General features: G+C 45.3%; 1 protein-coding gene across 1 annotated transcript; it reads right to left on the bottom strand.

Moving 5' to 3' along the window:
* Positions 1 to 293: 293 nt before the first annotated feature.
* LOC115078256 lies at positions 294 to 14,518 on the bottom strand. Its single transcript, XM_029581058.1, has 3 exons — positions 14,401 to 14,518; positions 9,122 to 9,973; positions 294 to 2,720 (listed from the first exon to the last, which is right to left on the bottom strand). The coding sequence occupies exons 2-3, from the start codon at positions 9,663 to 9,665 to the stop codon at positions 2,482 to 2,484; spliced, it is 783 nt and encodes a 260-aa protein (XP_029436918.1). The 5' UTR covers positions 9,666 to 9,973; positions 14,401 to 14,518; the 3' UTR covers positions 294 to 2,481.
* Positions 14,519 to 27,985: the final 13,467 nt, after the last annotated feature.

Raw genomic sequence — 27,985 nt, 5'->3', positions numbered from 1 at the left:
TCTTGATCACTTCTGTAAACTTATTTCAGTTGCAATTGCTGATTTAAAATGATTGTAATCCTCCTTGAGGCCATTTTTGGTAAAAGGTGGAATCTCAGACTATAAACAAAATATTGGTTAGAAAAAGACCTTTTTTCAAATGCAAGCTTCTCAAATTCAAAATTCTATCCAAACTTTTTGCATTATTGGCAGCTAAAGTGGGAGTTTAAAATTGTTTGGAGCTAAGACCAGTGAAGGAAATTAGAGGAAAACTATTGCTTGATTAAAAGGAAAGACTGGAGGACATAGTTGAGTGTTGTACATTGAGGTTTATTCATTTTCCACAGCTATCTGCTGCTACAGCTATACATTTGAATACAGAAGGGATGCTGGAAATTTTAAATTCCTGAGAAACCTCTTTCCTCCTCTGACCAGCCTTTTACTTACAACCTTTTAAAAAGAAAGCTGTTGAAGCTTAAAGCTCTCTGCTCTTGTTTGATTTCCTGAACTTAGCCTGGGTCTTGGAAGGGAAGGATGAAAAGCTTTATGTGGCAACTCTTATGGATTTTATTTAGAAGCCAGACAGACCGAGTCCTCCCCTTTTTTTTAATGCTGGGGAACCCAATTTCTTAGTTGTAATGTATATGCTTTTCTAGATGCAACAAGAGCCTGTTTGTCCTTAATTTCCCCTGTACAAACCTACATAAATGTGAGTTAGCATATATAAATATATTTAACCCCCTCACAGCTGCCTGCCTTTAGTTCCAAGGTGGAGCTGGTGCCTGCAGCAGTTTCTTCCCCATTTGCAATTTTACCTGCTAACCCTTAATGTTCTCATAGTTTGAGTATTCCTAGTTTCATCTGTCCCTTTATTTTTCAGTTTTACTCTTGTGCCATTTTTCCTTTAGTTCCGATTCCTACTCCACCCCACATCCACTAACAATGGTGGCCTGTACTGCACAAAGTATGATTTTATTTCCTTTCTTCCTTTCCATCAACACGTTGGGTACATTCTCTTTATGCAAGCTGAAATTGCTCCATTAATACTCTGTCCAAGATTTCTTGCCTTACATTTCTTTCATACATAGTCAGTGTGAATATCCGGAAAAGCCACCAGGGTAATATGGTGCTTAAGGACGAGCTTGAGAAACACTCCTCTCCCACCCCTTCCACTACACAATAATTGCTGCCCTCCACACAAGACTTTCTGGTAGCAAAACCTGCTCCTCTCTCCCCCGAGCATAGAGATGGTGAGCTCCCACCTTCTCCCTCACAGGCTTTCTGTTAGAAAGGGAATGCCATGGACAGGGCTAGTATTCTGTCCTGATCCTGGCATGGCCTAGAGCTTCTCCTCCTATGTGAGATTTCATAGGAACCATGGTAGGGGTGGTATTAGTTAGCCAGATGGAAGTATGACATTTGTACTGAAGGCTTGTGGGGATACTGTTGCCTAACTCACACCAGCCTTGGGATGGGGATAACAATTCTTTATCTCTATTTTATTTCCACTATATTGAGTCTCAGCATTCTTTGGTTTGTTTGGCCCTCTACACTTGGTAACTCATGTGCTGGGCTAACACTGAACCAACAGGAAGGTTACATGCACATGAGCTGCACACAGGGCCAGATTTAGGAACAGAAACATCGTCATATGCCTTAGGTGCCAGTCTGTCAGCATCCAAAAACTAGGACACTCCCTGCTGGTCTCAAACTCCCCCCATCCTTGATCTTCTGCCTATGGGTGCCATGATCTTAAATCTGGCCCTGGCTATATCTACGCCACTGCTAGGAGACATATTTTTGCTTAAAGCTGCTCTAAACTCAAAGATTAATTTCTACACAAAAAATATGTACACAACTATGAATAAAAATGTGCACACATACTAGCACCCCTCTGAACAAATCCCATCTTAATCAAAGTATTTGAGTTAGGCCTTACTCATTCTTTCTTAAGAATGGAAATGTAACTCCTGGGCTGAAGTGGGGTAAAATTCTTGGGGCTAGTGTTAGTCTATGGGCCTGAAGTTGGAGTTGGTGGTGCCGGGGTCCTGTACCTAGCAATTTCTTCTCAAATCATGTTTTCTGCACGTAAAACATGCTTTGTGCACATTTCCTGCATACAATGCACAGAAACCAAGTTTTGTATGTGCTAACAAGCAGGTTTGTGTGTGCTAACGAGTAGGTGTGTGTGTTGTTTTTAACTCATGTATCAGTATACCATTACTTTATTGCTTCAGGAGTTGATACTTTTTTGTAGTGTGCGAGTAAAGAAAATGTACAATGAAGTTCAGTGCACATCTTTTACTCGCATATTACAACGGGGTTGCAGTATTCAGGAGGTAAGGAGTCATCTTTTGAGTGCTGCCAAGAACCGACGATTCCTCTTCCAAACAGAGCTTCTGGGGCTATAGATTCCTTCCTGCCACAGATCAAGCCTCCTATCACAAATAATGTTTAAGTCTCCTGGCCTAAAGGCTCCATCTGCCCCCCCCCCCGGCACTCTCATCTTGCCGGGTTGAGTTCAGCATGGATAGAGTCTGCAGCAGCAGGCTGCCCTCTCCCCTGCTGCTGCAGTAGTTCCTGGGTCTCCATTTCTCTCTCAGGGAAACTGCGACTGCATGTGGCTACGGAGGCCGTGATACAGTGGTGGAAGGCTGTGGCTGTGCCTGTTTCTGTCTCCACCTCCTCATCGCTTATCTCTTCGCATGGGTTGAGATCTACCTCCTCTTCTGACTCTCCATCTGTAGAACGAAGCAGGCATGAAACTCATGAAGGCGAGGCAGCAAGGGCAGTTGGGCTTATTCTTAATATAAGGTGAGCTGATGTAAAGGGGGCTCTGATCCTGTATGACTCTTTTTTTTGACCTGGCAGATTCCTCCTGCTCCTTTTGTCTTCTAGCTCTGTCAGAATCAGGGCATCATCAGCCTACATTGACAACTAGCTGGAGATTTCCCCCCCCCACCCACCCTATTTTTATATTACCCTCCCAATTTACGTTTTATTCACTTGTTACAGTGATGGTCCTGGGCTGCGTGCCATGCACTAAGGCTCCTTCTGGATACCAGCAATCGTGACCCCTAAATTTGTCCACCAGATGTCACCCTTAGGCAAGGACTATGACTCCCTTCCCCCGTCCCCTCATGGGTGCTATGAATGCAACCTGTGCAGCATCCCCAGCCCTGGCTGACGCAGGGAGTATGAGATCTGAGCCGACGATCAAATTGGACCTTCTACATCGCAATGCACAGTGCTTATTTATTTTAAAATATTTATATCCTGCTAATTCCAATTTTGTTCATAGGTAACAAAACACACTTTTAATAAAACATCCAATAACTATAAACAATAACAACATAACATGATTCATACAACATATAACTACCAAATAAAAATACAACCTAGCACCATGTACATAGATCAGATATGTGGCTGCTGGAAGGCTTGTTGAAAGCCTAAAGATCAAATAATCATTTAAGTTGTAAATCTAAAGCTAATGAGTTCCATAAAATTGGTCTAGCAGATGAAAAAATCCTTGCTCTAATATCAATTAAACAGATCTGGCATATCGTATGGACAATGCGTATCCTTTTATCTTCAGATTTCAGCCTTCTTGCAAGAATGTAATTTGCAAGATTGGGCATCTCCGGTCTTCAAGTGCCACAAACTGGTCAAGTTTTCAGCATCACCCTAATGAATATGCATATGAGATTTGCATTCACACTGCCTCAATTATATACAAATCTATTTCATGAATATTTATTAGGGTTATCCTACAAAGTAAACCTGCTCGTGGCTCTCATGGAGTGGAATTCTCCACCCCTGCTGTAGATCCTGTATCATGAATTCCCTGAAAGATTAGGGTCATTAATTTATATTTCAAGTGCCACTGAATTGGCAGCCAATGGAAACTAATTAAAGCAGAGGTAATATGGAAATGATGGGCAACTTGTTGAAATCTGGAAAGGGATTTGTATATATATTTTTAAATAAAGAAATGATATGGCACTTCAGCAATCATCCGAGTGGCTGTGTTCTGTACTGACTGAAGAACCTGTAACAATTTTCCAGGCAGTCCAATATAATCAACATTACTATAATTGAGCCACGTAGTATAAGGGCTTGGACCATGGCGTGGAGATCAGAGGGTGCCAATGATAGTTTTAAGCAGCAACAGATTTTAATGCGAAAAGGTCCGTTTGTGCCAAAGCTGTATCTGGATCTTCATTATAAACTGATGAACAGGCAAGACTCTAAGGTTCTGCACTGCAGATTATAAAGGGATCTCTGCTCCTACTCTTTAGCTGGGTCAGCAACTCCATAAAATTGCCTCCGCTTTTTCTAAATTTAGCATTAAATAATTTTCCTTCAACCAGTGCTATGCAATGGATAAACAAGAACCTAACAGGTGGATCCCAGAGTCATCCTAATGAAATGAGAAGAGAGGCTCATTATTGACAGCATAAACTGAATCCCATTTTCAGAGAAGCCAACAACAGACAAATGAACTGAATGAACACCCTGACTAATAATGAAGATAAAAAAAAGTTCTTGATACTGATAGTCTATGGCACTGGTTGGGACCTTTTAGACAAAAGGTTACGAAAGTCACCACTGTAGATCACTGTAGAGCACTGTAGATGCTCTAGCTCACCAGCTCGTGTTATGCTCAGATCTTACCATTCAACTTTGTACACTGCTACCTGATACATTCAATTAGTTCACTATTTATTGTAGATCCTGTACATTGTGGATCCTGTACATTGTTATTATATTATAGTTGTTGTATATATTAATATATTGTTATGCTTATCAGTATTATCCATACTTCCTGTTAATTGTATTCGGTTGTTAATTGTAAGGGCCCTGCCCAAAAGTTATTTGTTTTATGTAAACCGATACGATGTGCGAACGGCTATCGGTATAGAAGAGACTTTAAATAAATAAATAAATATATTTTCTTACGGCTTTTAAAAACTGTTTGACAAGTTATTGATATTTATTTAATAGTCACGTTCTTATGTTCAGAATCTTTGTTTAATATCTACGTTCTCATGTTCTAAAAAACCCTGTTCTATGTAACGCCTTAACAGCGACTGTTTTGTTCTATGGAAACCGACCTGATTCGATATGTGTATCGAGAATGTCGGTATATAAAAATTCTAAATAAATAAATAAATAAAAGAAATTCTGAAACCATTGAAAGAGCTAAGCCCCTGCTCTTCTTCATGTAATTCATACAAAAGCAGTGTATGATTTAAGTTGTCAAAGGCTGAAGATAAATCTAAAAACACTGCTAGTATTAACTTTCCCTGGTCCAGCATCTTTCCCTCATGGATCAAAAGGTGAGACAAAAAGTTTCACTTCCATGATCCCTGAAACCCAAATTGAGGTCGGTGTAAAAGTTCCTCATCTCAAAAATCCTGAAACTGAATAAACACTGCACATTAAGGGGCAGATTTTCAAAGGGGTACGCGCGTAAGATACGTGTGTACTCCCCAAAAACCTGCCCCAAGCTCCCCCTGCGCAGGCCGAGCCTATGTTGAATAGGCTTGGCGGCACGTGCAAGCCCCAGGGCTTTCCTGGGGGGGGGGGGGGGATGTGGGGTGGGGCTGTGGGTGTGGTTCCAGCTCGGGGGCGTGGCCGAGGCCTCTGAAACCGCTCCCGGGCCGGGGAATCGTGCACGAGTTACACCTGCCTCAGGCAGGCATAACTTTTTGAACAAAGGTAGGGTTTTTTTTAGATAGGGCTGGGGGGGGGGGGTGGGTATCTAGTATCGGGAGAACGCCACCTGACTTTTTTGGGATTAGAAAATACCGAGAGTGGAATCCGAGGCCCTGTTGGGAGTAGGGCACTGGTTCTATTGCTCTGGACTGGAGGAGGAGGGAAATCTCCTGTTCCAGGAGCGGTGAATGGTCTGATGTTCCCCATGTCAGCCAAGGTGGGGAGTTTGGTGGAATGGCAAGAAAGTTGAGATGATAACCTTGAGTTATTGACCCTGTCTGTGGTGACTGAGTGCCAGATGTAGCTGAAGTGGCACAATCGGCCTCCCACTGGTACATGCCTTAGTGGAGTCTGAATGCTGCTCTCTAGAAAAAAGTCAAAAACCAGATGCTGGACCTGGTTGAGGAGTTGTTTGCGGCTTTTGCCTGCGAGGTTGCCTGGACTGGCCTTTCTGGTAAGGCTTAGTAGAGCGACCTTTGGACGAAGGAGGATAATATTTCCTTTGGCGGTAAAAGGATTTCTTGGGCTCCTTTCTGTATGTTTGTTTAGCAGGATATTCAGAAGGTATCAAGGAGAGTTGGTGAAGAGTCTCATGGTGAGCCTTGAATTGTGCCACTGTCTTTTGTATTTGCTCACCAAAAAGATTATCTCCAGTGCAAGGCAAATCAGATAGTCTATCCTGGACCTCAGATCGTAGGTTGGACGACTTTAGCCAGGACCATCGCCTTGCAGAAATGGCTGTTGCTGAAACCCTGGAAGTGGTGTCAAAATCGTCATAAGCAGATCTTATCCTCATGCTTGCCCTCTTCTAAACCCTTTTGAGCTAGGGCATGCAATTGGTCTTGAGACTGTTGAGGTATGGACTCAGCAAAGTCCTGTATTTGTTTAAAGTGGACCCTGTTGTACTGGGTCATATAAAGTTGATAAGAGGCGATGTGGGATATAAGCATTGCCCCTTGAAAGATACGGCGACCTATAGCATCCAGGAATTTTTATTCCTTTCCTGGAGGATAGGAAGAATGAGGCTTGGATTTTCGGGCTTTCTTTTGGGCTGACTCAACAACCACTGAATGGTGGTCCAATTGGGACTTCTGGAAACCAGAAGTTGACTGGACTAGGTATGTAGTGTCAGCTTTCCGATTGACTGGTGCCACAGAACCAGGATGTTCCCAATTTCTTTGCAGAAGATCCAGGAGGACATCATGGATGGGAATAGATGTTAGTTCTTTAGGAGCATCTAAAAATTGAAGAAGCTCCATCATCTGATGTCTATCATCTTCTTCGGTCTGAAGTTCAAAAGGAACCACTTCAGCCATTTCCTTCACAAAATTAATGAAGGACAAGTCCTCTGGTTGAGAAAGCTTCCTGCTTTCAGCAGGAGAGGCTGGCGATGGCAAGTCATCTGTATCCTGGGATGAATCGTCAGTCCAGGTATCGTAGGGATCATCTCCAGCACTGCCAGCATCCTTGGAGGGACGAAAAATTGGTATACCTGAAGGTCCTGGACGAGGCACCGAAGGCATCGATGGTGTCACTGGTGGCACCGAGGGCATCGATGAACGGGATGGTGGCACCGATGGAAACAAAGATGCAATCGATGGAAACAAAGATGCAATCGGTGAAACCGATGACCTAGGCATCGGAAGGACTCCCAATGGCGGAAGGAACGGTGTTTCTCCTTCGTCTGCCGATGAAAGAGGAATCGGAGAGGAAGGCACCGGGTCCATTGGAGTTGTCGGATCCATCGGAGGAAAAGCAGCGATCAGTGCTTCCATTCTCATGAGTAACGGTGCTAGCGCTACTGGAATGGGATCGGCTACAGGTTCAGGCATCGGTACCGGTTTCGGCGTCAATGGAACCTTGAAGCCTTGCATCGCTCTGCCGATGGCCTCCTGAATCATCTGATCCAGTTCCTCCCGGAAACCTGGAGCATGGAGCCCTGATGCCGGAGGCGTAGCCGGAGGGCCCACCGTTGGAGGTAGAATCACGGCTCTTATCACCAGTCTCGGTGAAGGTTGCCTCGGTGACCCTGAACCAGATAGGGACGGTGCCTTTTCTGAACGGACTTTCTTCGATGGCGGCTCAGACGAAGACGTCGAGACCTTGCCTGTGTCGACGGTATGAGACCTGCGATGTCGATGCCAATGCTTTTCTCGACGGTCACATCTGTCCTTTTCATGAGGGGGAACAGAGGGTGTCGTTGGCTGTGGAGTCGTTGATGCTGGTCGGACACCGGCTGGTGCCCGATGATGGTGCGACGTAGATGGTGTCGGTTCAGATGACGTTGATGCTATGGACTGCGTCAGGGTTTTTGACCGAAAAAGAAGTTCCATTTTCTCCATTCTAGCCTTGCGACCTTTAGGTGTCATAAGGGCACATTTGGTGCAAGTAAGGACATCATGCTCGCTACCCAGACACATTACACATACCCGGTAAGGGTCAGTAATGGACATTGTATGGGTGCAGTCCGGGCATCGACGGAACCCCGACGCCATGGCCTGTGAAAAAATTTAGCCGTGGTGCGGTCGACGGCCAGTAGGCCGTGGCCAAACTCGCCGGGAATCGACCGGAATCAGGTAAAAACCTTACCGGACCACCGTGGACGTAAAAATGAAAACGGGGGACCTCTGTGGGGGGTAGAAAGTTTTATAGTAATTCCGTGAGGAAAACTCCTGTCAGGAATCTCTGTGGAGCTCCTTAAACTGCGTGGCTACTGCTGCGCGGAAAAAAGAAGACTGAAGGGAGACCCCTGTTGGTTGCAGGGTTAGTGCCATCCTAGGCATGCCCAGTAGGTGCCAGTCAAAGTTCTAGAAACTTTGACAAAAGTGTTCCGTGATTGGGCTCCATCCTGTGATGTCACCCATATGTGAGGACTACTATCCTGCTTGACCTGTGAGAAAAAGTTTTACACAGCATTAGACTAGCAGGGAGTGCTGTAGAGCAGGATGGAGATGCATCGGCAAAGTAACATAGTAGGTGATGGCAGAAAAAGATCAATAGATCTATGTAGTTTGCCCAGATATTCCCGTCTACACTGCCAAGGATCAATCCTAGCTGCCAGCCTTACAGTATGTGGACCCTCCTGTATGATATCAATCTATATTCAGGACAGTTTTTCTCATCTTGCTCCTCCACTTTCTTAGGTAGATGATCATACAGTATCCCTTATTTAGTTCATCCCTGGACCCCTTCCTTCCCATGCCTAACCATAAAGCTTTATAATAATTCAAACAGACACCAATACTAGCATGACTGTTCCATGGTCTTTTTGAATAGCACCCCACCAACACTGACCCAGCTGCAACACCAGGAGTGCGTAAGCCTGCCAGACATACCCAGTTACATGAGCACCTGAATTTCCACTGGGATTTCTAATGTATGTGTGTTTGGGAGTGGGGGCAGAGTCTCAGTACAGCCATACCTCCCTGCTCTTCCTGTCCTCCTGCCTCTGCAGAACTCTGCGATGGAGGCTCTTCATGCAGAACTGTTCCTCCCTCACTGAAGGCTTTCTGGAAGGATTGGGCCAGGCATTCGGTGATCAATCTGGCCTTCTTGGCGCTCTTGCAGAGAAAGGCTCGGCACTGGAGCTGGCCACGGTGCTTGCACACGTAAAGGAAAACATTGGCCTTCTGGGAGTCTGCTGCACAGCAGGCTACGTCGCGCAGGTATGTCTTGGTGATTTGGCGGCCGGTGGCAATCTCCTTCACCTCCAGGTAGCGTGGGCGAACCACCAAGGCATGCTGGGCTATGCCTGCCATCCCTGGCCAGCTGGCCAATAGGTGAGCCACGACCTCCTGCGTCTGCTCCACCTGCAGGGAGTAAATCTGTTCCACCCCCAGATACTGCACCTTGAAGAGAGGGTCTCCATGTGAGAGCTGTGAAATTCTGCCCTGGGAGAATCTCTGGCGAAGAATGGCAGGTGAGTTCTTTATCCTCTTCACCAGATGGGAACTGCTGAATGACATTGTTATTTCTTTTCTCCTGACTCTCTCACTCTGCCTTGCTCTGGTGTTGTCTTTCTTCCATTCTACTTTGTCTTTGCTTTTTCTTCTTTTCACCTTTCCTTTCTTTTTCCTCTAACCCAATTTTTTCCCCTTCTTTTCTCTTTTTTGGTGCCTTTCTGTATTATTTTTCTTTTCTTTTTTCTTCTCTTTCTTTTCCTCTACTGAAGTTTTCTAGCTTTCTGCCCTTATTTCTCTTCTCATTCTTTCTGTTTTAGCTTCATCCATCCTCAAATTTGTTTCTCTCCTGCAGTTTCATGGGAGCCTGAGAACTGAACAGAAAAGTACATTGTATTGAAAATTCCCAGACTCTAGCATAGACTTGTCAGTGCTTCATGTTGATGTTGTAATTTAACCTTTTAAGGGGGAGAAGAGAGCCGGAAGCTGCTTTTTTCCTTTAAAGAAAAAAGATAACTACAAGTGGAGGCCCAAAGTCACCCACAGCGTCAGTGGCGTACCTAAAGTATTTGGCACCTGGGGCAGATAGTTCCTTTGGCAGCCCCCTCCCCCAATATATAATTTTAAAATTTCCTAACCATCGATAAAATATTTAAAAAGGGCAAGCTCATCAAATAACACTCAATAATTAAAATAAGGATTTAAAAAATCTCCCGCTCTCCATATCTGTCATTCTAAGATTGTCGTATACTGCGGACATTCATGCTCCCTCTCTCTCTCTCTCTCACACACACACACACACACACACACACACACACATACATGCTTGGTGCGAGACAGAGGAAGCATGTATGTGTGAGAGACACACACACACACTTCCTCTGTGCCTCCCTTACAAACACACTCAGACATGCTTCCTCTCTCCTCACCTTCTCACATGCTAACACACACACATGCTTCCTCTGTCTCTCTCTCTCTCTCTTACACGCTAACACCCATACACACATGCAGACAAAAACTGAACTGGAAACCACAAGCCAGATTCTGTATGCAGTGCAACAATGGAAAAGCAGAAAATCGCTATTCCTCAAAACAATATAATCAAGAAATATAAATCAATCAGAATAGTAAAAACATGCTAAAAAAATATAAATTTCAAAACAGCTGATGAATAGAATAATATTCAATAATTAGAAGCTTCTGTACAAATTTTTAAAAATTTCCTAAACATCAATAAAATATTTCAAAAACAGCAAACATCAAATAATACCCAGTAATTAAAACTAATAAGGATTTTAAAAATCCCCCGCTCTCCATACCTATCACCTTGAGATTGTCGTGGACTGGGGGATACACCCCACGCACACAGGCACATTCTCATACACAAACACAAAATATGCTCCCTCTGTTTCACACACACATACATGGTTTGTGAAAGACAGAGGGAGCTTGAGTGTGTGTGTGTGTGTGTGTCAAACAGACATACACGTTTCCTGTCTGTCTCTCACACATACCCACTTCCTCTGTATCTCTCACAAACGATTCCTCTTGTCTCTCTCTCACACACACACACACACATGCTTCCTGTCTCTCAACCCCACCACCCTACGCACACAGGCACCCTCTCACAGATATGCACCCTCTGATACACACACACACAAAGCACCCTCTCATATACATATATATATATACAGGCACACACACATTCACTCATATACACTCACCCTCTCATACACACACACACACACACACACACCTCCTATCATACACTGGTATTCACTCTCACAAGGCCAGTTCGCTCTCTCACACACATTTTGGACCTTTTCTTCGTCTACTGGCTGCATAGCAGGACTGCTTCTTTTGCCGCCGGCAGCAGGGAAACACCGGCGGCACCGCAGGGCCTCTTCTTCCGCAGGACCTCACTTTTCCGTGTCGCCGTGGGACCGCCCTATATGCTGGCGGCAATGGCATCCCTCCTCCTGTTGTCACCCAGGTTGGACCACCCTCCCCTCACCCCCACCCTTAGTACACCACTGGATCTAGGGCTTAGGAAGGAGGTATAAGGAGATAAGTGACAAGGTCTGATTCACAAAGGCTTTTCCAATAATGTGTTTATATATCAAACATGTTGAAGGTGATACCTTTTATTGGACTAGTTTTATACATCTGTTTATATGTGAAAAAAAGCTTAGTGCAGGGATGACCAACTCCCACCCTCACAGGCATGGTTTTCAGAATATCCACAATGAATACGCAGGAGATTTGCATGCAATGGAGACAGTGCATGCAAATTTATCTCATGTATATTTATTATGGATATCCTAAAAACCAGACCTGTTTGTTACTGTTGAGGATTAGAGTTGGTCATCCCTGGCATAGTGAATCAGGCCCTCGGTATCAGTCACAGAGCTAGAAGTTTGCACTAATAAATTCCAGGAACATATTGTAACTGCAACGTATGAAGGACCCAGATGGGAGCAGAGCCTGCCTTCACTCGTAGTGCAGGACCTATCTCCTGCCGTGTATTAATCCCTTGCTGGCAGCTACTAGTTGTCAAGAACATGTGCAGAGCCAGGTGCCAAGGACCTGGCAGCTGCAGCACCCTTACGGCATGTCAGATTCCTCGGCCACTATCAAGCCCATGGCTGACATGCTGAACAGGAGGCTTTCCCTCCCTGGAACAGGTGGTCTTTGTCAGGCTGTCTCTACCTCTCTCTTTCTTCCCCTGTCCCCAGAGCATCTTTTTTATCTCGGTCTTTTAACTGAAATCATATGATAGACACAAACATCTCAACCTGATTACAGAGCCTAGGCATGGAGTAATAATAAAAAAAAAAAAAAAAAAAAAGCAAGACAACATAATGCTGGAAAAAACAAATTAAGACTGGTATCTCTGGATAAAACAGCTCCAGTTACCACCTGATCCCGTTGCTGCTGCCCCTACCCTCTCTCTCACCCTCTGCTGCTGCTCCATCCCTTTTCCCCCACCCTGTGCTCCTTTTCCCACCCGTTTCTCCCCAACTGCTCTCTTAAACCCTCTCTGCCTCTCTTCCTTCTACCTAATCTGCTGCTGCTTCAGCCCCTCTATAGCTCTTTCCCCTAGCTTCTGTGGCTGGGCTGCTGAGGTTTAGCAATGTGCACCTGAGCCACTGCTTCTTGTGGTAGAGACTTTCTCCTATTCACCCCCACCTCTTCCCAGCCCTCATTCCTACCAGCTCAGATCAGCTAGGACCAGCCCTTCCCACGCTCTGTCTGTGCCACCCCTGATAAAAATAAATGATAAAAAAACAAAACAGCCTTGCCAGGGTCCAGCTCAAGGGCAGCTGCACGGCAGACACTGAGCTGGTGGAGCGTCCCTCTGTGTCATCTATAAACAGGACCCTCCTTCTCCTCCTCCTCCTCGCCTAGCACCCTGGGATACTGTGAGTAATAAATTCTTTTAAATAAATAAATAGAAGCAGAAATATACCTGGAGACACAGAGACAGTCACATGTACACAGTCACAACAACACGCACACAGACAGAAAGAGATACAGATGCAAAGAAACACACAGTAGTAAATGAGAAACTCCACAAGAATGGGATTTCTTAAGAGAAGTATTAATTTCAGGTGATTATTACAGAGAGATGAAGATCATTAAGCACCAAGAAATGCAATCAGAGACCTGGAAAATGTGGCAGAAAGATACAGAAATAGCCCCATTGATCTTGTTTGCTACTGGTCTGATTAGAACAGAACATCCAAGCACACCTTGATATGTTGCCTGTACATATTGCACCACACAAGGCCCCAGAAGGAAACTCTTTGTCGCCACATAAAAATTACAAAGAGCACTGGCAGTCAATGTGAAATCATGCCCAGCATACCCTGGATTAGGAGGGAGGTTCATGGTATGCACAAACCTAACCCATTTGGAGACACTGATTCTCAAGACAGAGAAGTCATATGCACGGAGAAATACAGACAAACAAAAATGCTCAGACATACAGAGAAACATATACCAACAGAGACACACAGAAATGCCCATATAGAAGAACAGATACACAGACACAGAAAAAGACATATCCACACAAACATATGCAGGGTCTATAAACCTACTCTCTGGCTCTCTGATGTTCATTGCCATAGCTGCTCTGCTCTCTGAGGGCTGCAGACAGTCAGAGCTGGAGATGTAAACAGGTAGGGCTGGCAGTATCCCATGCGGGACGTAGGATCAGCATTCCAGGGAGACATCACAGGCTCTGCTTACATTAGGGAAGCCTGGCAGTGCCCAAAACCAAACGCCATGCTGAATCAGTGATGGGTACCACACCAGGTATCCAGAATGAACTGCTTTCCTTGTAGAGTATCTCATGTTGGGAGGGAAAAAAAAACTTCCTAACAAGGACAAACTTATTTATCATGTTCTTAATTATATAAGCGTATCCCTGTGCCCATCCCCTGAGCCATCCAGCCCTAGAAGGGACAGGATCTGTGGCCCTGGGCCCATCCCCCATCCCCTGAGGCATCCAGTACTAGAGGTGACAAGCTCTGTATTCCTGTGTCCATCTCCTAAGCCATCCAGTCCTGGAAGTGACTAACTGTATCCCGGTGTCCATTTCCTGAGCCGTCCAGTCTTCTCTAAGAGTGGGTGGAGGTTTTTGATGATGCATTCAGTCCTTCCCTGACCTTACAGTTTCTCAGGCTGACTTGACAACTGATCACATTTCCCTCTGCCAGCACTGTCATTTTTCTTGGCATTTCCTGTGTGACTGTGGTACTTGTCCCCCGTCCATTCCCAGCCTCCCCCCACTGCTTACCTCTCTTTATATTCGGATTTTAGCACTGTGGATATTTAAGTCTCCCTTTGCTCCTCTTTCACACAGGGTGCCCGAGGCTGTCTGCCCTGGAGAGCCCAGCTGGAAGACTGAAGATAGGTGCCCCGCCCAGAAACAAAATGCCAAAAACCTTAACCTTGTAATTGCCGGCAGAAAACCAGGCTGAGTCAATGGCATAGCTTTGAGCTTTATATGTAGTGTGTCTGGCTATAAAGCAACATTAATCTGGGAGCAGGACATGGAATGTGAGAAAGGGGACTGTGCATTTAACACAGGGACAAATGGCTCAGTCTGCAGAGCAACATTAACCTGAGGGCAGGACATGGGGTGTGAAAGGGGACTGTGCAGACAATGCTGCAAGTTAGCTGGTACAGACAGGTACACAGTACCTATAAGACATTTAATGCCAGGTATGTACTGGAACAACACAGAGCCAGGCTGCAAGGGAACACCCCAACAGCTGCTTAGAAACAGGGGCATTGTCCAGGAGGCTAGCCCAGACTATACTGGCCAGTGCCCAGAATCTGAATTCAAGAAAGCATGGGATAAACATAGGGGATATCTGAGAGAGTGATGGGAATTGTAAGGGCTACTTAAATTGGATGGATGGGCAGCCAGCAGAGTTGCTTCCCTGTAAAAGGTGTTCTCTGAGGACAGCATGAGGTCACCCATGTGTGAGGACAACAGTCCTCACACATGGGTGACCTCATCAGATGGAACCCAAATGTGGGAAAACTTATGTCAAAGTTTATAGAACTTTGACTAGACACACTGAGCATGCCCAGCATGCCCTATACCATACGTCCATGCGGAGTCCCTCTCCAGTCTTGTAACATAGAATTATAATTAAAATAAAAATACTCTGTGGAGTGGCGGGCGGATTTCATGAGGACTAACATCCTGCTGTACTCGGAGAACACCTGTTACAGGTAAGCAAGATGGACAAGCAGGATGGCAGTCCTCACACATGGTTGAATTACAGGCTACTCCCCAACACAAAAGGGGACCAACAGAAACCCAACCAGGTACCGACGACTACAACAACACCAATGCTGTTGGTAATCGAGGGGGAGACAGCCTGAACCCACACAATGGGCCCTAGGTGGAAGAGTTGGGTTCTATACCTCAAACAGGTTCTGAAGGACAGACTGGTCGAACCTACTGTCATGTTGGCCATCCCTATCCAGACAGTAATGAGATGTGAATGTGGGGAGAAAACGCCACGTCATAGCCTTGCAGATCTCCTCCAAGGGAACTACTCATAAGTGGGACACCGACACTGCCATGGCTCTAACAGAATGAGCCTTAACATGACCCTCAAGATGCAGTCCCACCTGGGCATAACAGAAGGAGGTACAATCTGCTAGCCAATTGGTTAGTGTCTGTTTGGCAATGGCATCGCCCAATCTATTTTTGTCAAAAGAAATAAAAAATTAGGTGGACTGTCTGTGGGCTTCTGTCCACTCCAGATAGAAGGCTAAGGCTCGCTTGCAGTCCAAACTGTGCAGTGCTTGTTCACTTGGTGTGAATGGGGCTGGGAAAGAATATTGGCAGGACGATTGACTACTTAAGATAGAAATTCGTCACCTCCTTAGGCAGGAAATTAGGGTGCATATGCAAGACCACCTGTCATGATAAAACTTAGTATAAAGTGGATAAGTCACTAAGGCTGGAGCTAGCTGATCCTGTACATTGAAGTGACTGCCACTTCAGGTACTTCAGGTCACAAGTGCGCAGCGGCTCAAAACGAGCTTTCAGCAACTAAGCTAACACCACGTTGAGATCCCAAGACACAGCGGGAGGCCTTAGGGGAGGCTTCAATTAAAACAGGGATGGCATGAGACGAACAACTATAGGCTTAACAGTGATGGGCATTCCATCTACAACTTGGTGGCATGCACCAATTGCATTAAGATGAACTCTAACAGAGTTGGTCTTTAAACCAGTCTCCAATAGGTGTAGGAGGTAGTCAAGCAGTTTTTGTGTGGGGCAGGAGAACAGATCTAGGTCCTTCTGCTCACACCACACAGAATCCCTCCTCCACTTCAGTCCATAGAACTTTCTAGTGGAAGGGTTTCTAGAATCCACCAGAACTCAAGACACATCCTCTGAAAGATCAAGCGGCTGCAGAATTAACCTCTCAATATCCAGGCTGTGAGTGACAGGGCCTGGAGGTTGAGATGCTGCATCCTGCCAGGATCTTGCATAATGAGATCTGGGGAAGTCCCCAGACTGATCGGTCTCCAGATGGACATCTCCCGTAAGAGTGAAAACCAGACCTGTCTCGGCCAATGAGGGGCTATAAGGATCATAGTCCCCCTGTTCTCATGAAACTTCAAGAGAGTCTTTGCCATTAAGGATATGCGTATTGAAGACACTTGCCCCAGTGAGGCAGGTTTGCAGTTTGACCTGTACAGGGAGCAGAATTGAGGCACCTTCCTGTTGCAGGAGGATCTAAACAGATCTACGTCCACGCTTCCCCAGAGGTGGAATATCCGATTCATTACCCCCTGGTCCAGGGAACCACTCGTGGGGTCTAAAGGCTCGACTCAGCCTGACTGCTACCACATTCTCCATCCCAGCCAGGTACATGGCCCTGAGCAGCATCCCGTGGGACAGGGCCCATGACTAGATCTGGACCGCTTCCTGACATAGGAGGTACGAACTTGTGCCTTCCTGCTTGTTGACATACCACATAGCTACTTGGATGTCGGTGTGGATCAGGACAACTTTGTTTTGACAGCCAATCTCTGAAAACCCATAGCACATACCTGATTGCCCAAAGCTCCAGGAAGATGATTTGACAAGAGTGTTCCTGAGTGGACCAGAGACCCTGAGTGCTGAGCCCATCTACCTGAGCTCCCCACCCCCATGCATCTGTAGTTAGGACAATTTGGGTAGGGGGACTTCGAAACGAGATCCCCTGTTCCAGAAGTGAAAGTACCAACCACCAGGACAATAAGTTCCTGGAAAAACAGGGTGATTTGGATGCAATCCTGAAAGTTCTGAGTAGCCTGGTGCCAGTGCAACCTCAGGGTCCACTGGGCTCTGGACATGTGTAAATATGCCAAGGGAGTGACATGAGTGTATGCTTCCCTTAGGTCAAGGGAACATAGTCTTTTGCAAAAGGAGGATCAAGGTGTCCAGAGAAACCATCTTGAACTTTTCTTTTCTTATAAATTTGTTCAAAGCCCTTAGGTCTAGGATGGGATGAAGTCCTCCTGTTCTCTTTGGAATCAGGAAGTACCTGAAATAGAATCCCCATCCTCTGCCCTGGTCGGCTCGACTGCTCTGGCCTTTAAGAAGGAGGAGAGCTCCACTAGTAACATCTCCTGATGTGCTACTGACCTCCAAAACAGGCATGGAGGGCAATCTGGCGAGACATCAATAGGTTCAATTGGTACCCCTGACGGACGATGTACAGACCCCATGGGACCGAGGTTATACTGGGCCACTGGTTCGCAAAGAACTACAGCCTTCCCCCGACCAAAGGCTCCATCGTCCTGGGTACAGGCAACTGCCGTATGTCCCTACAACCCAGTCAAAACCCCCATTCCTGGAGTTGACCGAGGAGCTTGGGGGCTCTCTGCTGCCTGGGAAGGCTGCAGGAGCCATGATGGTGTTGAAGGGAGCAAGGGGGAGGAGGATAGTAATTCCTTTGGTGAAAGACTTCCTCCTCTCCAGTCTTGCCAGCCTCCTAGAAGAGGAGGACAGGTCTGGAGTACTGGTGGAGAGTTGTTGGAGGGTTTCATGGTTATCCCGGAGTTGGACCACAGCATCCCTCACCTTATCTCCAAAAGGTTTCTCTCCAGTACACAGCACGTCTGCGAGTCATTCCTGTACCTCTGGTCAGAGATCTGAGGCCTGCAGCCATGCCATTCTCTGGGCACCGATTCCCACTGCAGAGACTCTCAATGCCATCTTGAAAACATCGTAAGGTCATGCGAACCTCGTGTTTTCCACACTCCAGGCTCTTATGCACCAGTGACATGAAGGTGTCCTGCTGCTGTTGAGGCAGCTGCTCAGCTACCTCCTGTACCTACTTGCAGATGTCCTGCGAGTACTGGCTCATGTAGAGCTGGAAGGCAGTGATGCATGTAATGAGCATAACACCTTGAAACACCTTCCTCCCAAGAGCATCCATTGCTTTATGGTCTTTCCTTGGGGGCATCAAGGAATGAGTCTGAGAGTGCTTGGCCATCTTGAAGGCGGATTTGACCACCACTGACTGGTGGGTCAGCTAACGCTTATTGAATTTGGCAGTCTTCTGTACGAGGTAAACCACGTCTGCCTTCTTAATAATGGGAGGCACTTGATGGGGTGTTCTCAATATCCTCAGCAGCAACTCCTTAAGGATCTTGTGTATTGGGACCACCACTATCTCCTTAGGAGGCTCCACGAACTGTAGGATCTCAAGCATTTTGTGCCTGGCATCCTCCTCCATCAATAACTTCTCATTTCTAAAAACAGTTCTCTGTAAAGCTTACACGTTATTTTTTGTTATATGTAAACCGATGTGATGTGCCAACGAATGTCGGTATAGAAAAACTCTCAAATAAATAAATAAATAAAAATAAATAACTGAAACGGGATGGCTTCCGCCATTATGCTCACAAAATCTGTGAAGATTAAGTCCTCAGGTGGAGACTTCCTTCGCTCCTCTGGAAGAGAAGATTCTAAAGGGAGACCCTCGGTGCCTTTGGAGGAGTCCGAAGCATTATCCCCCCAGGGGTCATAGGGTTCCTCAGCCTCACTGTAAGCCGCAGGGAATGGATCCTTAGGTGCTTGGCCTTCGTCCAGAGGTGCAAGCACTGGTAGAACTGGACAGGGTGCGGAGGCCTCGGCATCTCCCCCAGCCTCGATAGAGCTTCCTCGGAGGAGAAACTGGCGATAACCACCATATCGTTAGGGGGAAGCTTTGGTGCTCTGCTGGGCCCAGAAGCTGTCCCAGGAACTGATGCCAGCTGGGCCATTAATGCACCGATGAGCATATTGAGCTTCTCCATAAGCGGTATGAGGACGGTCAGCAATAAGTCCAGTGCTGTTAGTGTCACGGGACCAAAGCCCTGCAGTACCTGGTCCACCGCTAACTAGACTCAGCGCTCCAACTCCTCCTTGAACATTGCTGATGCCAACACTGACTAGGAGAAGGAGGGGTGGCCAGATCATCTTCAGACCCTCAAGGTGGATCAGTGACTGGCATCAGGACCAGTGGAAACTGTCATGGACCCCCGGCACTGATGGAGGATTGGCACTCCTTGCTGCAGGGTCACTTTGGGGTCATCACGGCAAAAGCTGGTACATCCCCGTGCCTGGCACTGTGCATCGACAGGGACTAGTGCCAATGCTTCTTCAGCTTCCCTCGATGCTCAGCCCTGCCTTTCCATGGTGCTGAGGGCGAAGACGAGGAACCTGCCATCCTCTGCCTGAAGGAGATCGCTGGTGGTCAGTCTCCAGTGCCCCTATCTGTCGATGGCATCGACGGAACAGACGGTGCTGCTAATGTCAATGGCTCAGTGTCCATCGGTATGGCTTCTTGGTCCTTCGAAGACGATGACGATGCTGATGGCTCGGACTTCTTCGACCCGAAGAGCTGTTCCATTTTGTCAAGTCGAAGCCGACGTCCCTTCGGGGTCATCTGGGCGCATAAGCGGTAACCCCAGATGTCATGCGATGCCCCCAGGAAGAGGACACATATCTCCTGCGGATCCGTGATGGACATGGTCCTCGGGCACCAGGGGCATTACTGAAAACTAGATGTGGCCATGTCGGACAAAAGAAAAGGGGCACAACCAAAAACAATTGCAGCGGGGTCGATGGCCGCCGCCACAAGGAATCAACTGCGAAAGGAAACTCCATCTGCTGTTACCCATGTGACAGGACTACCATCCTGCTTGTCCTCGGAGAATATATGGGCCATATGGTCTTTTTCTGCCATCATTTCTGTTTCTTTGAATCTTCGGAGGCAGAAAACAGCTATTCTGCTTACTGCTTTAGTCCTCACCTCCAAAGCAACATGAGGGAACAGAAAGGGAGAGATGAAACTGGTGTGGACAGAACCTAGAGTAATATTCAGAATTGCTACTCTGCTCCCTAATCCAGCCCCTCTCCTCCTGTCATTCCCCATCTCCTCTTATCCTTTGTAGAGAACAGGAAGGGGGAGAGTGAGCTGGAAGCAAATAGAGCAGAGAAGAGCCATTCCTACAAAGCAAAAAGAACCATCATAATTTATATCCTTATAAGCCAATCAAAAAATAATACATGCTAGATTTTAATTGGTCTCAAAAATTTCTTGCCAAATGTCTTTTTATATCATGTCAGTAGAATTACAGTTTCTACCAATAATGTATGCAGCAATAAGTGATTTCCTCATTCTTTACTCAAAACAAAGAGATATCATAGACTCCAACGAATCAGAATTGGTCAAAATATACCTCAACCACTATCAAAGCTGAAATGTACATGTTCATATCTAAAAAGAAAATCAGATAAGAGAATACCATTCGACTTCACTGTTCAGTCCATGTGGTTGGATCGTATTCAGAGAGTATATCCAAAACTACTCTTTCTCATTTAATTTAGCCTCTCTGTCCCCACCATGCCACGATATTGAAACCTGATCGAATACCTGCCATTCATAGCTTTGAAAGAATGATTTGCTGCATTACTATGTTGGACAAGTGGAGCATTCAGTTTCTTAGTATCCATGCAGCTAGAATGTTCATTCAACCGGACTTTTATAGCCCGTTTATTCCTCCCAATATAAATTAAAGGGCAGAGGCAAACTATTGCATAATAACCCATGTGGAGGAACAATCAGTGAAGCCTTTTGCTCTAAGTAATCTAGTGGTGCCTAGAATTGTCCATATGGCTCCTTCAATAGTATGCTGACAGTGGGAGCAAGCTCTGCATTAGAAATGTCCCTTCTGTGTTTGATTATCATTATGGATGTCATTGAAAGTCGCATGTATCGAGTATTCTTTGATGTTACGACTCTTCATAAAAGTTAAATAAAGAAGTTTAAAAAAAAAACACTTTATGTAAAGACAAAATCAGCCAATGCTTTTTGATAATCTTAACTATCTGGCCAGTTAATGTAGTTCCTAGGGAACTACATTTCCCAGTTTCCCCAGGGTCAGCCTGGAGAATGATATCACCAGGGAACAGCTAATCATGGAAGAATCAACTCCTTGCAGCTATAGACTGCCAAGCTTCATAAAAGGGCAGCAAAGAAACAGAATAAGGAGGAGGACAGCATAGTCTACCATGGAGCAAGTATTAGAGGATGAAGAGCCTGAGCCAGATGAACTCTTCAGCTGTTAAGCTAAGTTTATGTTTGGAATTATTAAGAGAACAAGCTGTGTTTACATTGAAGCAGGCTGTAGATAGTTAAAATGCTTAGACAAGTTATATGGGAGGCTAGACTTGGAAAAAATAAAGGGCGTGCACTTTGCTATTGAACCCTTTTAAGGATAAGACCTCCATAAGACAAATTAGCAAAAGGGGGGTTTTGAAAACATTAAGTGTGCACCCTGGAAATTGGGACAAACTAATAAGGAAAAACTCTAAACAAGGGGACCCTAGTAGGAAGAAAATGCAGCAGTGCTCCTGTAGAAACTAAAGAATTAAATCCAGTGGGGCTGATGCAATTAAAATGCGCTGAAAGCAGGCACTGAACACTCATCGCCTGTTTTCCTAATGCGCCCCCAGGCACCCCTCCTGGGGGCGCCATGCAATATTTAAATTAGGGGTCATGTTATCAAGGAGGCGCTAGGGAGCCCATAAGCGGTCGGCCGGCTGTCGGTTTTCCTAAACGGCTCACAGCCAGGAGTTCAGGAAACGGAAGCTGGTTAACTGAGCATCCATTTCCTGAACCCGACCTGCCGGCACTTTTTTAAACTTTTTAAAATTTGTTTTAAGATTTTGTTCCTCCTACTTAATATCACAATGATATTAAGGCAGTTGTGAATTTTTGAGCATAAGCACATTTTTATTTTGTATTGTGGGTGATTGCTAATAGCCTCATCAACATACATATGCATGTGATGAGCGCTATTAGTTTCACGGTGGGTTGGACGCGCATTGTAGAGGAGCTAATCCCGTTATTGCAATACCTATACAACTCGCGTCCAACTGCGGGTTAAACAGTAAACTCGGCTGAACGCACTGTATTGCATCGGCCCCAGTGTGTTTGTTAATTAAGGCTAAGCTGGGCTGTGCAAATGCAGAAGTGTTAACTCTGGAAGCCAGACATTTTAAGCCCCGGTGTTTGCTCCCCAATTATGTTCAATGTGGAACCAAAAAGGAGCAGCACTAACTGCTAAATTTAAAAGTGCTGTTGTTGTGTTTAATTTGTACTGTGAGAACCAGAGCCTAGTATTTAAGTATGATTAAAAACCTAGTGGTTTGTGCAGAGATGAATCAGGCCTAAGGTTATGCATTATAATAAATAGAAACTGAGCATTTAAATGCAGAGATGGCACTGCTGGCAAGTAAGATTGAGACTGGTGGTTAACCGCTAGGGCTCAGGGATCAAGTTTATAAAGAAAACTTTTACAAAGGTGACTGGTGCTTGATTTATGTTTTGAAAAACTAGTAATTTTGCAGTTCCTGGAAATCAGCCTAGAGTGTACAATTCTCAGGCCGATGCAATACCGTGTGCTCAGGCTAGCGTACAGGTTAACCCGTGGATGGTCGAGCATTTTGGACGCATTTCATAACCCCTTATGCAATAAGGGGATCAGCGCGTCCAAAATGTGTTTCTAATCCAGAGCATATCTAATAGCGCTCATCACTTGTAAATGCCATGTTGATTTATTTATTTATTTGTTTGTTAACATTTTTATACCATTATTCAGTCGAGCCATCATAGTGGTTTACATTTTATTTGTTCCAGCATTATTGTTAGTTCTATTGTTACCTGTTTTATTGTTCAACTGTTCTATGTAAAGCCCACTACTTTTTTTGGGCATTTAAAAGTTGTATGTAAACCGGATTGATTTGTAGTTCCTACAAGAACTTCGGTCTATAAAAATTAAAAATAAATAAATAAATAAATTTAAAAGATTACAAAGGGGTTTGCTTACAGTGCCATTGGTAATTTCAGCTCACTTAAATCAAGTTAGGGACAGAGCTGTTTCAATAGTGGGCCTGAGACTCTGGAAGTCACTCCCAGTGGAATTGAGACTGCAAGCAGATGTAAAATTGTTCAGAAAAAATCTGAAAACATGGCTGTTTGGTATTGCTTTTAAGAATCTGGAAGGAAAATAGGCAAAGAACCTTTTGTTCAATCCTTTTATTATATCTTATTCTAATTTCTTTTAAATAATTTTAGTATACTACTTTACTCTTTTTTATGTAGGATGCTGTTTTATGCTATTTTGTTTTAAGTTAGGCCATATTTATGTTTGTACTTTGTAATCTTTTAAATAAGATGTAAACTGCTTGATGAGACTATTAGCTAGTACCCCCGATGTAAAAAATAACCACACATTTTAACCCTCAAATTAGTGCCAGCCCGGAGCTGGCATTAAGTCTTGAGGAGCCCCAAAAGTTGAACTAAAAAGCAGAAAATACTGCTTTTCTGTAGTTCCTCCGACTTAATATCATGGCAATATTAAGTTGGAGGAACCACAGAAAGCAGCAACGTGAAAAAAAAATTAATAAAAAATGTCTTGACGGCGGTTAGGTTAGGAAACCGGACGCTCAGTTTACAAGTGTCCCTTTTCCTAACCTGCACACAGCCACTTCTCCTGGGCACTCGATGCCGAGGAGGTGCTAGGGACGCACAATTTTCCCTAGCGCCTCCTTTGTAACGCAGCAGCTCATTTGCCTACTGCACCGCGCACCCGGGAGAGGTGAATGGGCGCGCGTTAGGAAAGTGGGCACTCAATCATGAGCGCCCATTTTTCCCGTGCCGATATTGCATCAGCCTGAAAGTGTTTAAAACTCCAATTGGTGAGTCAGTGAAACTTATTGGGGCCGCTGGGAGGGGGGAAAGTATGACCCAAGGCCAGATTCAGGGGAAGATCTCAAGTGTGCCTAGCTTGTAGGACCCTGACTTCTGACATAAGTGGGCCTCTAGCGAACAGCACGCCAACTTTCGCCTCTATGTTCCATGCTCTCCCAGTCCAAAAATGCCATGACACCTATCAAGGGGGAACCAGGCAGAACAAAAACATACTAATCTTGAGAGACATTCCAACCTCTTGAAGCTGTAGAACATAAGCAAGGGTCCATCAAGCCCAGTATCCTGTTTCCAACAGTGGCCAAGGCAGGTCACAAGTACCTGGCAGGAAACCGAAAGGCGTCAAACTTCCTACCCAGAATACACAGACTTTCCCTCAGACTCCAGCTTACTGCTCCAAGGCCAAGCTTGTTGCTGTTACAGGGGCCATATGGAGAGTACGAACAGGAACCCTCCCCCGGTGAGGAGAGGGGGACAATGTGAAGAGGCATCATAGTGGATAATACTTTAAAATCGTCAGCTCAGTGTGCTGCAGCAGTCAAAAAAGCAAACAGAATGTTAGGAATTATTAGGAAGGGAATGGTGAATAAAACGGAAAATGTCATAATGCCTCTGTATCGCTCCATGGTGAGACCGCACCTTGAATACTGTGTACAATTCTGGTCGCCGCATCTCAAAAAAGATATAATTGCAATGGAGAAGGTACAGAAAAGGGCAACCAAAATGATAAAGGGGATGGAATGGCTGCCCTGTGAGGAAAGGCTGAAGAGGTTAGGGCTGTTCAGCTTGGAGAAGAGACGGCTGAGGGGGGATATGATAGAGGTCTTTAAGATCATGAGAGGTCTTGAACGAGTAGATGTGAATCGGTTATTTACACTTTCGATTAATAGAAGGACTAGGGGGCATTCCATGAAGTTAGCAAGTAGTAGAGAAAATTATTTTTCACTCAACGCACAATAAAGCTCTAGAATTTGTTGCCAGCGGATGTGGTTAGTGCAGTTAGTGTAGCTGGGTTCAAAAAAGGTTTGGATAAGTTCTTGGAGGAGAAGTCCATTAACGGCTATTAATCAAGTTTACTTAGGGAATAGCCACTGCTATTAATTGCATCAGTAGCATGGGATCTTCTTAGTGTTTGGGTAATTGCCAGGTTCTTGTGGCCTGGTTTTGGCCTCTTTTGGAAACAGGATGCTGGGCTTGATGGGCCCTTGGTCTGACCCAGTATGGCATGTTCTTATGTTGTTATGAGTGAGGTGGAAAATGTCCCCCCCCCCCCCCCCCCCCCAGCCGTATACACTCATCCCCACCCCCACACACATGGGAAAGGAGGAGAGGGCTACAAAGTGGAAAGTGCAAGGGGGGAAGTGTGCGCACACTCCGTCCCACACCACCACTCATCTGGCTTCCCCCCCCCCACACACTGACAGAGGTGAGGAGAGAGCGTAAGAGTACCCCATCCGTACACACTCACTGGGAGAGGGGAGGAAAGACCTACAAAGTGCAGAGTGCAAGGGGGAGGGGAGGCTACATGGAGAGTGCAAAGGGGAGATTGTGACACATTCCCCCCCTCCCCCCCTTACTTATTCTCCCTTACATAAACACCCCTATCTCTCCGCCCCCCCCCCCAATAGGGGTGAGGACATGGCGATAAAGTGGAGAGTGCAAGGGGGGAAAAATGCCATTAGCCATACATACACCCTGCCACACCACATACGCATCACCCTCACACCCCTTCTACACCCATTTGGCGAGCGATGCGAGCAGGGGTACTGTTAAGAGAAAAACTGTCAGGGGAGCCAGAGCACAATTCATGAATGCCTACACAAATCTGCTTCCTGTGCAGACATTTCAGACCCTAGTAATTTATACATTTATTGAGTTGGGCTTTTTTACAGTGTGGCCCCAAAAGTCATAGATGTAGTCATCAGACACCATGACATGATTTCTGAAACATGCTATATTATGTGTGTATATACAAAGTTTACTATTTAAAAGTATGATATCCAATTAGGTGCGTTTATCGAATGGTTCTGGAAGGGATGATGGTGGCGTGAACATGATTGTTGAGCTTCATTATCAAAACCTCAAAGAGGCCTACAGGCCTGAAAGGTATTAGGGGTGAAGGTTCTGCTAGGGTGCCTAATACTCTTCTAACAACCCAGAAGAATTTCCAAAATTAGCTAGGTTATTGCTCTGGCATCTGGTTACACATGGCATTATCAATTGGATAGTATGGCGTGCATGGCACGACAGAATAAGGAGTATTATGCACTGCTATGGAAGTATCACCCTCCTCCAGGTACAAACTTAGATTGTGAGCCATTTGGGGACAAAGAAATACCTATAGTACCTGAACATAATCCGCTTTCAGGTGCCTGAAAAAACGGAAATAAATTAAATTAATATGGTAAGCTGCTGTCATAAGTTTGAAAATTACATTACTAAATAGCTATTTGAATTACTATAGCAGTTGATATGACATACTGTAGTTAGCTAGCTATTGAGACCTTGAGATTTTTGTGTAAAGGGTGGGGTCAGGAGGGTGCAGTCAATATAATGGTAAGAATTAAAATCTTCCTGTGTGCAAATAAGACAGGGACAGGTGGCTCAGTCTATTCAGTGACATTAATCTAGGAACAGGACATGGGATGCGAAAGAGAAGACTGTAGGTGGATCAGTCTATAGAGCCATAGGAAACAACTCTATGTATGCAAATAGGTGCTTGGTCGCCCCCAATATTAAGCAAACTGCTTCATTACATCCAAGGAGGGTTAAGCTGTGTTGTTTTGCTTCCCAAATCATATGAAAAGTTGTGAAATATATAGAATTTACATTAATCTGAGAATAGGACATGGGGTGTGAGAAAGGAGATTGCAGGTAACACAGGGACAGGTGAATCAATCTATAGAGCAATATTAATGTATGGGCAGAACATCAGATGTCAGAGAGGGGCCTGTGCAGATAACACAAGGCCTGCTGGGATCAGCATTGGCTGTACTGTGGTTAGTAATCCATCCCCCAACTTCCTTTTTCTGGCAGGACCACTTCACTTGACCCTAGAAGGAAATTCCTGCAGACTTGTGGCTCTTTTAAGGATCTACTGCAGACCTCTTCAGCTCCTCCCTTCATGCTGCTTTATGATTTTATTAGATTTTCTGTTTATATCCTGATGGTGGTTCACCCTTCAAACAAAAAAGAGCCTTGTATTCTCCAAGTCAGTGAAGGGCTGACACTATCCCCCCCAGCTTCCATCCAGGTGTATGTGCCACTCTCACTTAAAATACTCTTATTATATCTCGAGGATCATGAAGGTGGTCTGATTACTTCTCCCATGAAGCTACTGATTGCAATCTGGAAAAAAGCGCATAAGTTGTGGAGGCCGGAAGGTGTCTGGCGAAATAACCTTGTACATTCCCCTCTGAGAAAGTAAAAAGTTCCAAGATTTATTAACGTTAGAAGAATTTGATATGTAGGGGAAAAAGCGAATTTGCATCCCTGAGTAATTATATAATGAAAACTCACTGGAGATGTTTGTTCAATAAGAGGAGTGATTAACTTTTTTCAGATATTTACTAGGGGTTATGCCCATGCTTGCTTCGCCTG

The sequence above is a fragment of the Rhinatrema bivittatum genome, chromosome 16 (assembly GCF_901001135.1).
Source record: "Rhinatrema bivittatum chromosome 16, aRhiBiv1.1, whole genome shotgun sequence".
Lineage (NCBI taxonomy): Eukaryota > Metazoa > Chordata > Amphibia > Gymnophiona > Rhinatrematidae > Rhinatrema > Rhinatrema bivittatum.
This window is presented reverse-complemented; position numbering and strand designations above follow the sequence as displayed.